Source organism: Phalacrocorax aristotelis, chromosome 17 (genome assembly GCF_949628215.1).
Source record: "Phalacrocorax aristotelis chromosome 17, bGulAri2.1, whole genome shotgun sequence".
Classification (NCBI taxonomy): domain Eukaryota; kingdom Metazoa; phylum Chordata; class Aves; order Suliformes; family Phalacrocoracidae; genus Phalacrocorax; species Phalacrocorax aristotelis.
Window position 1 is genome coordinate 8,463,241 of NC_134292.1, and position 12,888 is coordinate 8,476,128.

At 42.8% G+C, this 12,888-nt stretch overlaps 1 protein-coding gene across 4 annotated transcripts; it reads right to left on the reverse strand.

The window, feature by feature from the left end:
* Positions 1–2,372: 2,372 nt before the first annotated feature.
* On the reverse strand, positions 2,373–12,884 carry LOC142065543 (globoside alpha-1,3-N-acetylgalactosaminyltransferase 1). 4 transcript variants are annotated; one of them, XM_075111756.1, is made up of 7 exons: positions 12,519–12,884; positions 9,314–9,426; positions 8,148–8,210; positions 6,787–6,837; positions 6,653–6,688; positions 4,429–4,563; positions 2,373–3,972 (listed from the first exon to the last, which is right to left on the reverse strand). In XM_075111756.1, exons 2-7 carry the CDS (start codon positions 9,373–9,375, stop codon positions 3,288–3,290), a joined length of 1,032 nt encoding a protein of 343 aa, XP_074967857.1. In that variant the 5' UTR covers positions 9,376–9,426; positions 12,519–12,884; the 3' UTR covers positions 2,373–3,287. The 4 variants fall into 4 exon arrangements, with proteins under 4 accessions (XP_074967857.1, XP_074967856.1, XP_074967858.1 ...); XM_075111755.1 differs by lacking the exon at positions 12,519–12,884 and adding an exon at positions 10,186–10,364; XM_075111757.1 differs by lacking the exon at positions 12,519–12,884 and adding an exon at positions 10,027–10,102.
* Positions 12,885–12,888: the final 4 nt, after the last annotated feature.

Genomic DNA, 12,888 nt, shown 5'->3' on the forward strand with positions numbered 1-12,888 from the left:
ATGATGGGTCTGTTCCAGCTGAGCAGAAAGGGATGAATGGAACGAGGGGCCCTTGGGAAGGAAACAAGCTACTGATCTGAGGCTTGGTTAAGGACAAACAGGGCTTGAGTCAGAAATACCTTAAAAGCATGATCAGATCCTCAGGCAGTGTAAATCGGCTGATGATTTATTTACATGTGGTGATTCACTTCTCATGCAGTACCATGTGCATGTTTCCAAGTCCAAATTCCCTTGGCACAAGGACACGTGAGACAGCGTTGTCCCCTGTGACGAATGGAGGAAGACCTCACATGCAAGAGTGCCGGTCTGCTGCCTTGCTACCGCGCGCCTCAGTTTCCCCACTGAGCAATGGATGTTGGTGGGGAATTCAGATCAGGAAGTAGGCCCTTGTGAAGCTCCCACACTGCCCACAAGCCTCAGGCTGCACAATCCAAACGAGGGAAGGAAAGCTTGCTGCCGGTGTTGGGGGAAGGTGATTAATCAGTAGGAGATGACAACAGCAGTAAGTCCAGGCTTTCATTAATTAGAGGAGGGCATGAGCTGATTCAGGGAGTATCTCCCACACTGCACTGGGGAGTATGTTTCTGCAGTGATATTCTTCTGGTCCCTAGAGACACAGGAAGTTTCTAGATACTGCTTCAAATCACAGCCCTGTCGAGCAGAACTGTGTTGCATAACATGTGATATGAGACCTTTCCCCGGAGAGAAGCTGCGGGCCTGCCAGGAAGATAAACATGTTTGGCACTGCACAAACCAGGCCATCACTGCATCAATCACAGGGTCTTGGATTCAGTCAAAAGGTGGCTACGAAGTTGAGCCAGAGACCAAGCCTTTCACAAAAGTTTTTCAGAACAGGTACCTCAGGATCATAGACCACCCTCTATCACATGTCATTTGTGCTGGAGAACTTCCTGTCATGGTGGATTTAGTATAGGCTATGAATATCTGCACAGGGATTCAAGTAACTTAGCATGGCAGAATGAAGCCCAATGGCTGCAAACACAGACCAATTTAGAGCAGAATTGAGGCATAAGGGGAATTAGCCATTGGCACAGCTGATCTATGGATCTGTGGCTGCTATATCACTTCATGTTTTTATTGGATCTGAATGCTTTTCTAAGAGATCTAGCACAAGCCAGCTATGTATTGTGAGCTTGATACTGACATCGGGAGATAAAATTATCTGGCTTGTCCTGTGCAGATCAGGCTAGACAGTTCCTTCTGGCTTGCAAAAGAATCCATATGCATATATATAGCAACTGGCATAATGAGACCCTAGCTTCAGTCTTTGGACACAACTAAGAAATATACAGATTAATCCTGGCTTTAGTGGGAATGTATCTTTTTGGAAATATTTGGATAAGGATCTTGCTTCACCCTTTTCGCTTAGACGATGTGCCTTGTTACCAAACATAGACATCTTCACAGGAGATTCAGTTCTGGTTTAGTTATGTAGAGGGGTGTCTTCCTGCAGCACCACAGCACTAACAGGCTGAAGAAAATATAACAGGGTAGACCCTTTGCTGGATGAAGCATGAATCAACAGACCCAGCTGCTGCTAGAAGTTTTGGGCTGGAGGTATTTTACGTACCTTATCTGTATTATGGGTACTGTGAAAGCTTTTCTAATTAGTCTTCTGGAAGTTGAAATGCCTACAATGACACTGGCAAGTGCCATTTTCAGCCTGCTCACACAGGACTGAAGTGGCTTGTTAAGTCGTCCGCAAACAGTGGCGGGGCCCTAAAGCTTTGAATACTTGATATGCTGCCACACAGCAATCTTCTCATGTGAAGAGAAGCAAGAACAGTCAGGCACCTCTTCCCCATTTTCATTCTCCCTGCCAAATGAGCCTTTTTTTTTTTTTCTTCTTTTTTTTTTAAACTGTTCCCTTAGAAACGGTCCGCTTGGCCCTTTCACCCCTGCTTTGCCTCTCCGCGCCGTACAGCACTGCCATTCTCTGCTGCTCCCTGTGGTCTCTCCCTGCTCCCATTAAATGAGCATGGCACAGCCTTGCACAGCCCTTTCATAGCATGCCTCAGGCGGTAACGGAGATGTTTATGGCAGACGTGCTGTGGCAAGGGAGGTGGCACATGAACCTCCATGCTGTGACCCCAGTTGACGATTATGCAGTTGTCGTTGGCAAGCTGTGGCTGTTTGCCTGTGCTTGGACACCCCCCCCAGCCTGTTCACCCGAATGAGCTGTCAGGCTTTAAAGGCTGCAAAATGCCTGGTTCAGCTCCTCATCACATTCACGCAAATAAAATGTTAACCCCAGCCTACTTACAGCTCTAGACTGAACTCTCAGTTTCACTAGAGCATTTCATTATAAAATGAAATCACCCTGTTTGCTAGCAATGCATCAGCTCTTAGTGTCAGTTCCAGCAGCTTCTAGCCAATTTATTTCACAGAGCTCAGAAAAGTTGGAAAGAACTGAAGCAAGGGATAGGAACATGAACCTCTCAATACCAGATTTGCTGTGTTGGAAAAGATTACGTGATCTACAGAGACATGTGAACCAGGGAAAAGGTTCAGAGCACATCTGTGATTGAAATAAACCCAAAGAAGTTCAGTCTGGGTCTGAGCTGTGCCAGTTCTGTCTAAACCTGGGTCTCCAAAACACAGACTGGAATTTGGAAGATAACTGCTATATGAATTCACACTATTTGCCCTGTCATACCAGGATTCTTACGGGCAATGGCTGGCACCAGCTCTCTGCTGAGAAGGTCCAAGAAATCCTGCTGCACACTAATCAGGGATAACGTGCTCTGAGCACAAGTTTCCTCCTGATCGTCATAAAGGGTGTGAGCTTAAATCACAATGCATGAAAATCTATTGCCTTGCAAAATTTTTTTTTTTTTTTTTTTAATGAAAAGGCTAAAACTCTAGGTCTTCTCATTCTCCACAGCAATGCCAAATACGATTTTGATCTTGCTAAGTTTCTGCTAGGCCTCAGGAGAACATGCAGGCAAAGGCATCTGCAGCCTTGCTATAAGGACAGCCTTGCATTTGATAACTGGCCTTTTGGATGCCTTTTTGTGTGCTGCAGCCTCAAGCAGGATGCTTGCATTTACAAAGATTAGGGACCTAGAAACCTTTTCATTCTCACCTCCACTTTGGCTGCTGCTTCTGAAATGCATTAAGACTCCTGTTCTCCAGAGGAACTATCCACAGGTTCATGTCTCAGATTGTTCAAACTGGCAACAAAAAATCACAACGGGGCATGTTCTGTGGGAGCTAATATTCAGTGGTTTGATTGTGTGGAGGACATCTCTGCAGGGAGCAGATGGTCAATTTCGTACCTCTTTGTAGTTCTTATCCACTGTGGAAAAACGTATGAAGTGAATTTCAGGGGGCTTTGGCTTCCTGTCATCCCATAAATACTCTGGAGAAAGCACCTTGGAGGGTTTGTGGGAGAGAAAGTGCCTGTTGAGATGGCTTTCTTCCTGCCAGGCTGCCATGATCCCATTGGCTTTGTCCGCCAGGATGGTCATGTGGCAAGTCTTGGTGAACTCATAGACTTTCTTGACCAGCCCTCCAAACACAGCTCCTCCATAGTAGAAGTCCCCTTCTCCGTCAGGGATGTAGGCTGCTGAAGAGCTCCTCCTCTCATATGGGAACTGGCTTCGAGGGACATTGAAATAGCCAGGGTGTATGGCCGCTACTATATCACCCAGGGTCTCAGGCCCCCAGGTGTTGTAGAACACCATGTCAACGTCCAGGCAGAAGAGGTAGTCCACCTCCTGATGGCTCGCTTCCGCTATGTGCTTGTTTATGGCCTCCATCCTGCGCATGGAGATCTCTTGCCAGCTGGGGTATTTCTTGATGGGGACAACAACAAACCTTCGTCCAGGTTGCAGCTGGACATTGGGAATTGTCTCAGGGCTGTCAGTGAAGATGTAATAGTTCACCCGATAGCCTTTCATGAAATGTTTCTCTGCTGACTCCAAGAAGCGGCCCACAAACCTTGTGTATCTGTGCAGACAACACATGAATAGCACAGCAGAGACAGGGGGTGTATGGTGGATTATGAAGGGTACTTTAATCAGTGGAAGAAGACAAGGGTTGAAGAGTGTTGACTAGCTATAGCTGCAAGGATCCATACACTATACACGCAATAGGCAAAAGTATAGTGAAGGATAAGGAACAAGTGGATTATCCTTCCCTTGACCAACCACCCACCCATCTACAGCTCTAATTCCCAAGGCTCATGCTAGTTCTTCAAAAATACTGACCATGCTTCAGGTACGTTGGATGCTGAGCCTGTTACCTTGTAGGCTTGTATGATTATGGATACAATACAGGGGCGTAAAAGTTTACTACAGATTGGGACAGATTTCATCTCTGCTGAGGACGTGAAAAGTCAAAATGATCTTTCCACAGAGGAAGTACCTCAACCCAAGAACCACACCCATTGGCTGGTTCACTTACTTTCCAACAGCAAAGGCTGTCACCCCTATGGTGAGATTCAGTGGCCTGTAGACACTGTCTAGGATCTCAGAATTGAAGGTTCCTTCCCAGATGATGGGGGCCAGCCATGGTGTGACTGTCAGCACATCCTGACGCCTGATGGAAAAGAAAGGGAATGTTAACGAAATGGAACTGCTTCTTTTGGTGTTGAGGCCAGTAAATGGGAAAGAAACACTAAAAAGGCAGCTAGAAGAAGAGTGTGTTTGTAGTAGCATTAACTCATTATGGATGGTATTATCTTCAGATCTTTTCCCCTGCCCTCTTATTTAAGGTTACCGAACATGGACATTTCAGTCCGTGGGATGAAATTAAGCACTGTTTAACAATTTGGCAAAAACCTGAGGATCTACTAAAATCTTATTTAAGACTCATACGACTTTTCTGCTGAGGAGAGTTTAATGACCACTGAACTCACAGAATGGGAAGCTATGCATGTTTGCTATCAGTCTGATGCAGAATGCTCCATACCAATTAAAACTCAAGTAATAATATGAAAATTACTCTAAAAATATAACCCATTGCTTGTTATTTAAACACAGCTTGCAGCATGACAGTTCATTTTTCCAGTATTTATATATAGCTTTAACACATTCAGATATAATTTAAAATTCTATATGCGAGCCAGCATTCAAATGTGTAACAAAGTTATAGAAAATCCTTAATCTCCTGTGTGGGTAGTGGAAATATTGAATATACATGCTGCAGAGTCTGATTATGCCCTGTTACAGCTATGCAATGCTATTTCAACTTTCTTCTTTGTTTTCAGGGTTTCTTCCCTACCTTTTTGATTTTAAAACAAGATGTCATTTATGATGTGTACTTTACCCTAGCCTGCTCCCATTCACCCCAGACCATGATCTGTAGCACTCTGCTAATGACATCTGTCACGTACGGCACAGGGCCACACCTGGAGGCTGAAGCGGTCTCCCATCTAACATGCTCCCAAGACAGTAATAGCACAAGAATCAAACCAAGGGACCTGTGTGGAGCAGTTTGATGGTTGAGGCATCAGTACACTTTCAACCCACGTCTAATACTTTCAGTCTGAGTGGATATGAGAATAACAATTTCACTCCCTCCTGTAGTAATGCATATGATTAAAAGATTAAATTATACAGGAAGACCACTTTGGTTTGTATAAAATGTACTAAGTGAGCTGTTCTCTCTCTGGGTTAATTATCCTCTTTTGGAGGAGGCGGGGGGAGAGAGAGAGAGAGAAGGAAATCTGCAAGTTTGCTTCTCTAAGCAGGGCTTTTTTTCATGTCATTTTAAAGGGCTGCACTGGGTTTCCCAATAACTCATTTCCATAGTATGCATCCTCTCAGTGCGTGCTAGTGAACTGCCTTCAGAAGATACAGAGCACTAAAAGCTACATGATTCTCTCCTCATTTAGTCCAGTACATACTAGCTGATTTCGCATATTAATTTATTCCAATATGGAAGAGAGAAATATTCGGTCCTAGCATGTCCTGTTGAAATAGCGGAGGGGGAGCAAGATATGTACCAAGAGGGTGTGTTTATTTACATGCAGAAGAATGGTGGCTGTTGAAGGTGAACTGCTAGAGATAAGAGTCAGGCCATAGGAGCTGGACCAAAGGAGACTGGTAACAAACACGAGCTGACAAGGAGCATTTGCCTAAGTAATTTCTTGGCTGCTGCTGCCTGAAACCTTCCACATCTGTTTAAACTCACTGGTTTGACTACTTCTCATAGTGACTTGTCTGTGTGAGTGCCTGCAATTTGTTCCAGCGTAAGATCCAGCAGGTTAGCTGAAACCATTGCTGAAGGTCATACAAGGCTCTTGCTTAATTTTGCCCTGAAATGGATTCAAAGCTCTCCTACAGCTGGTTACAGCTACTACACAGTTCCAGAAGGTATTTTCTCTGTCTTCCAGCTATTATATATCTCCCATCTCAAAGAGTTCCCGCAGCAACCACGTATACAGGCTGCATGTGTGCACTAATATATTAATTGGGAGTATACGGTAGGTGTGTTAGCAAGTGTACAGTGACTAAACTCAATCTTATAGCAGCACAGACAGCTGTAGACATACCCATATGGCTAGACTTCTCTTGGAACAAGGTACTGTTCAGTGTGTTTGAGGACTTTGAAACTCTGAGTGCCATAGAGCGCCCAAACCAAAGTCAGGAGAAACAAACAACAAAGTTCAAACAAAAAAACTTACTTTGGAGCCAGCACTCTTGGTTGCTGATAAAATAATCTGTAAAAAGGAAGAAATATCCACTGAATAATACACGAATATGCCTGGAAGAGAGGAACAGCAGTTTAAAGGTCAGGAAATAAAAAGCCAGTACTTACCGTGGGAAAAGCTGGATTAACTTCTCTTCTGTATATTGGAGTTTCATGGAGCTGCACGATGGGATGGGAAGAGAAAGGGATTTTAATGCTTTTCCTAAAACAAGAACCAGGTTCACCTTCAGGACCTGCTGCTGTACCAACAGCTGTCCAAGTCCGCACTCCGGTTGCTGGGCACGCTGCTCTGCCTCTTACAGACATTGCCTGAACATGCCTTCAAGGGCTGCCAGACAAGTAAGAGTTTTGAAACAGAGCACACAACAGAACAGGGACAGAGAGATGCTGGGAGGTCTCTGAGTCTGCTGGTAAATCCGAGTTTAGAGGTCAAAACCTAGGGAAGCATATGCTTGTTGGGAACTGCCAGTACTGGTCATGTGCTCCGTTCCCTGCATAACTGTTCTTGGTCACCTGGAGGGTTGAACTGCCTGAAATACATCACACTTTAAACAGCATTCAGAGAAATAAGCATCTTACTAGGCACAATGTTTTGCAATGGCTTGAAATAATCAGAAATGCCTCTATAAGAGCTCATCTTTTCTATTTGCATTTTTTTGTTTTCTTTTGTTTTTACAAGATCAGTAGGTCATGATGAAGGATGGAAAAAGCCGTGGCTTGTCATGTTACAGCTATGGTCTGATATGGCAGTGAAGTCACTTAGGCCATGTACACTGCTCCTCAACAGAGTAAATTCTCTTTTATGCAGCCTTGAGACAGCTTTTAGGACACATTCTAAGCCAGTTAACTGTACATTAGTTTGCATCACGCAATGAAGCTGACCCCTGAAACGGCAAGGTTTCTGGAGGAGCAGCTACCCTTTCATTTTGTTCAGAGCAGGCTTCTGGTCCACGATTCAAGTGTTGCCATAACACAAATACATGCATAAAGTGAGTGGAGAGCACAGATCACAGATTGAGGAGGAGGAACATGATTAGGAGCCTGGGGTGTTATTCCTAACTCTGCCAGAGCTCCTTATGTGATCATTCATTTCACCTCTCTGACTTATGTTTCTCCATCTAGTGAGCTGGGGTACTTAATCCACATCTCAAAGCACAGTGAGATCCTGTGTGTACACATGTGTGATTACACACTGATAATAAAGCCAATGTTAGCCTGTTAGTCATGGTCTCTGTGACCCACAGAAAACAAGGCCTCACTCACACTGTACAAATACAGAGCTGCTGCCCTGAAGGGCAAGCAGACTAAAGCAGAAAATGTTGCATTATTACTGTTTTAAGAAAGTGACTGTTTATAGATTCATAAAATAAACAAGTGACTACTCATTAATAACTACTTACACTGTCAGCGAAGTACCGCTCCTGTAACAATGATCTGTGTTATTAATTACATAAAAACAGGATACTTACAAGATTTCCGGGCAAGGAAGATAATATGGGAGGTAGTGCACTTCTCCATTCCTAACTGTAATCCTGGGATAGCAAAGAAACATTTTAAGACACGGGTAATGTTGAAAGATACCTTTCTAGGATTTTCCAAGATCTTCTCAGAAGCTGGCACAGATTTTGAGAAGCAACTCTAGCTAACTGCTTGTCTACTTTCCTAATTAGCGCAGGATCCAGCATATTCATGTTTTAATGTAATATACTGCTGCTGAGGCATAAATGCGAACCTCAGGACAAAATGAATCCAGAAGCATTCAGCTTGTAACTCCAGGTCTAATTATTTTTATTCACATCAAGTGGTCTACATGTTTTTGAAAAGCGTACGCAAATGGAGACACACAAGGCAATGCTCAAAAGGGATAAACATGCAATATACACTGATGTGACATACTGACACTTCCTGGAACTTTAAATGCTGTGTCTGCGTCCTTTAATTTGCATAGTGAACAGGCTGCATAGGGTTTTTTCTGTCTTCAGTTTTTATTAAGATCTATATAGATTTTTATATACAATCACTTAACTACTGGTAAAATGCAACCACCCGCAACATGAAACAAGAGCAAATTGTAACATCAGAAACACAGTATCATTAAGACTATCTTAATAATTAATAATTTAATAGTTAATAGAAATGCCTGATCACAGATTCCTTTCAAACAATGTTTGAGTTTGCTCAAGTGGATCTGTAAGGCGTACTCAATATTTGGTGTACTCAAAGCTACAAACATTCTCCACGTTTGAAGGCAACAATGTTTGATAGCTGCAGAGCTATCCCTCGTTACAATGGAGTGAGTTTGGGCAGTTTGAAGAGACAGATAATCATCTCTTTTAAGGCCTGAACTGAAACATAACTGGAATATTCTGCACTTGAACATTTGCTTGTGAGTCAGATACGGTGTTAGCAGCCTAATTTAGACACAGTTGGTCTTTTCTTCTCTCTCCATTTGGAGGCTTCTCCCTCTATTAGTGTTACTTTACCTATTGTACAAATTACTGTCCTTTCTTACAGCTCTGTCAGGGACTTCCCATGAAATGCAGTGCCTATGTTTTATTGCCACTATGCTTTTTACCACAGTATCGATGTAGACAGGATGTTTTAAATATGACCAAGCTTGCCAGCAAATGCTTACCAGATAAATGCGCTGACAACAAACAGACAGACAAGAGATCCCAACACTTTCCTGGAAATCATGTCTTCCAGAGCAGAAAGAAGGGCAACTTCTTACTCCCAGCAGCTTTCAATCTGCAAAGAACAAAAAATAGCAGGGGAAATTGGCTATAAATATCTCACTATGAGAGAAATGGATTATTTTATTATAGAAGCATGTGGTTCTCCAAGCAGTTTCATTTTAATTCAGTCTTTCTAAAATCAGGAACATGGATGGAACCAGACTGTAAGAGCCAGGCCACTTTGCCACTGAGGCAGTTCCTGTAAACCATTTGAGAAACCTCTCCGTTTCAGTGAGACCTAAGCACAGTTAGAAGCGCGCAGGGAGCCTTTCTGATTTGATTCTAATTTCTGTAGATTCCATTTATTCATCTAAAGCACACACCCTTTGCAATTTAATAAACTCACCAAAACCAATCACATCAGATGATACGTAGAGCTAATACAGTTACAATTTTAGCTGATAAACTCCATCTTTCACAGAAGAGTACCTGCCAGAGACAGCTCCCTCCAAAGGTGAATGTAGGAGAAAGGTAAACAGATCCAAAACAAGCAAAGAAAGATTACACGACAATAATAATGCATGTTAGGTATCGCTATTTCTCCGTAAGTCAAAGAAATTACTTCCTTTTCATCAGCCATAAAAATCAACTTCCCCCAACTCAGCTATCTTACCGTAAAAGCTCAAACTAATCCCTTTTCTGTTCACAGAGAAGTAAAGGTTCGCACAGCGTGAACCACAGGGCCTGTGACAAACGCACAAAGCCTTTGCATGTGGCCTCCAAAGGGGCTGTTACACATATGCTAATTGTTACAGGCTACATTCATTATTACCTTTAGTTAATATAGAACTACAGTACTGCAGATAAGTCTCTTGTGTGTGCAAGCTCACTTCTGCCTCTTCAGCATCCCGTGTCCACATAAAGTGCTCTGCTGCAAAGCAAGCTTTCCAGGCTGCTGCTGTAAGGACTGTAATGCAGGCTTGAGTTAGAGAAAAGCACTTCCTAGCACGTGACCGGAGCCTGGGAGGTGGGGGGGGAACAGGCTGTTGTCAAACTCTTATTTATAGCCAGTAGCACTGGTGTTATTGAGAGGAACCAGTACAGAGCACTTCCTCCAGGAAGGCTGAAGTACACATCACAGCGATCTTTTCTGTCCTGACCCTTGGTAAGGCACACAACCATGCCAATGGATCTGAAAAGTCAGTGGCGATTTTCCCACTTGAATTTCTTTGGTTATAAAAAGACAGGTAGCAAAAAGTTCTTTAATTTGCTTTATTATGCCATACAGAAATCCTCTCTGGTGCTTTTTCCTCACTCTTCTGTCAACAAATCTAATCAGCTTTCACCAAGAAGCATCACAAAAATCCCACTTTAAAAAAAATTCAAATCTATATATCTATATATCTCAAGACTTTCACCATTTAAAGCTTTCATGGATTCATGCTGAGCAGTTCTGGATTCTTGCCTAACAGTGCTGCAGATCCACAGATGTAGAAGGATTTGCAACCAGCCTTTCCTCTCTAGCTGTTATTCTATGCTTTGACCAGTTTCACGTAATTCCTGTGCTAATTCTGTAATGAGAGCTGCTACACCGATGCCAGAATTTTTCAGTGCCATGTATCTGGCCTTGTGCTTGATGCCTCCAGCACACGCAAAAAGGACAAGTGTGCAGAGAGGGGTTCAAACAATTGCTTTTCAATCATTCTTTGAGAGCTGGCTAGACATAAGGTGGGCAGGCAACCTACGCCAGTGCTTTACTGCCCTTCTCATCAGGAGCCTTCCTGATTTCCAACCAGGATCTCACTTGCTGCAGCTTGGGTCTGTGCCTTTTTATGACAGTGTTCGTGCACCTGGAGACTCTCTTTACATATCTCAAGTCTATGATGTTTCCTTCTCTCTTCTATTGCGTGAGCTCAACCAACACAACCCCTTCAATCTTTCTTTGTAGTTTGTTAACTTCAAGATCTGTGATTATTTCTGTCAATTCTCTTTGATCTCTAATCAGTCCATTCTCATGAAGTGTGGTGCCAAAACCAAACCAAATACTTCTGCTGAGCCCTCACCAGTATTGGGTAAAGCAGGATTACCCCACAAAACTGAAATGCCGTGACAGTTCATACACTCCTATATGACACTTGCCTACTTTGCAAGAACACAGCACTGGTGATGACATTCAGCCTGTGGCCAAATGAAATCCACACATCTTTTCTGTGGAACCTCTCCTAGCCAGGTCTATCACATATAAAACCTTGTACTTTATGGAATTATACTCCATTTTCAGGCTATTTGTTTTTCTAAAACATCAAGCCTTGACTGAATTCTATTTTCCATGGTGCTTGCAGCCGCTCTCAGCTTGATACCGTTTCCAATTTCATAAACATCCTCTCAAAATTTTTCCCCAAAGCATAAATGAAAACATAAGACAGTACCACTTTGCAGTTCGTCTCCTGGGGATTCTCATTTCCTGCACCTGACTGTCCTCATGCACTTATTGCCGTGCAGACAGACAGCGACAGCATAGAGCTTGGGTGATGGGGAAGGACAGAGGATAATGAACAGGTAGAATAATGGAGAATTAAAGCAATCCTCAAACTGCATAGTAAAATTAACACAGAATAAAAGAAGACATGGGCATTCTGGTTATTTTAGTGCAGCTTCTACCGTTATAATAGGCATAGTGTACTTCCATGTGTCTTTACAAAGTAAACTTTTAATCCCTCAGGAAAAGTAATACACATATTTTGAAACATTGCATCATTAGGAGCAGCACAGCTGAGGCATTCCCCCTTTGCTTCAATTTCTCTGTTACAAATCTGCAAGGACACTGGAGCCGGACAAATTCAGAATGTCTAAAACCACCTCACTGACCTTTACTGTCTTTGTCCTCAACTGATTTACAACTCCAGGGTTCACAATGAACACAAACAAAAATTAAATAAGACATGGTTGCAGTGAGTGAAAGAACCTCCTAGCAAACAGAAAAAAATGGCTAAACCATTTTTAACAGTTACTCAGGTTCCTTGAATTTGTTCAGAGTTTTTTAAAAGCGATACTGTTGAAAGTAGCTATATTACTCCTAAATGAACTTCCTTGACCTCCCAGAACAAAGCAGTACTTTATCTTCAAACCCTGCCTCAGAAGGCATTCTAGATTGCAGATAAATACCTCACTTGTAGACCATTCCACGGAAAATATTCTTTGCAGATCAACTATTTCAGATTTCAAAACCTGCATTTCAGATTTCTAAAACTGAAGTAGCGAGCTGCAAGTACAGTGTCGTTCAGAACGTGAACACAGGATATCCGTGGGAAGGGCTTCATCTGTGCTGAAGAAAAAGATTCCTTGCTGGACTCCATTATTAAACAGGCTGCATTCAACTATTACAACTTCAGACCGAGCCATGCTACAGGCATATTCAATCATGCCCGAGTCTTGAACATGAACTTCAGCACAAATCCACTGCTTGGGCTTCTAGCTTTTCAGATTCTCATATTACAGCTAGCACCATAACAAGTTAACTTTACTCGGGCTGAGA

Coding starts and splice junctions, on each gene's coding strand:
- LOC142065543 (XM_075111756.1), bottom strand. CDS start 9,375: ATGATTTCCAGGAAAGTGTTGGGATCTCTTGTCTGTCTGTTTGTTGTC. Junction 8,211..9,313: donor GTTGTCAGCGCATTTATCTG/GTAAGCATTTGC, acceptor TTGCTATCCCAG/GATTACAGTTAGGAATGGAG. Junction 6,689..6,786: donor TTAATCCAGCTTTTCCCACG/GTAAGTACTGGC, acceptor TCCTTTTTACAG/ATTATTTTATCAGCAACCAA.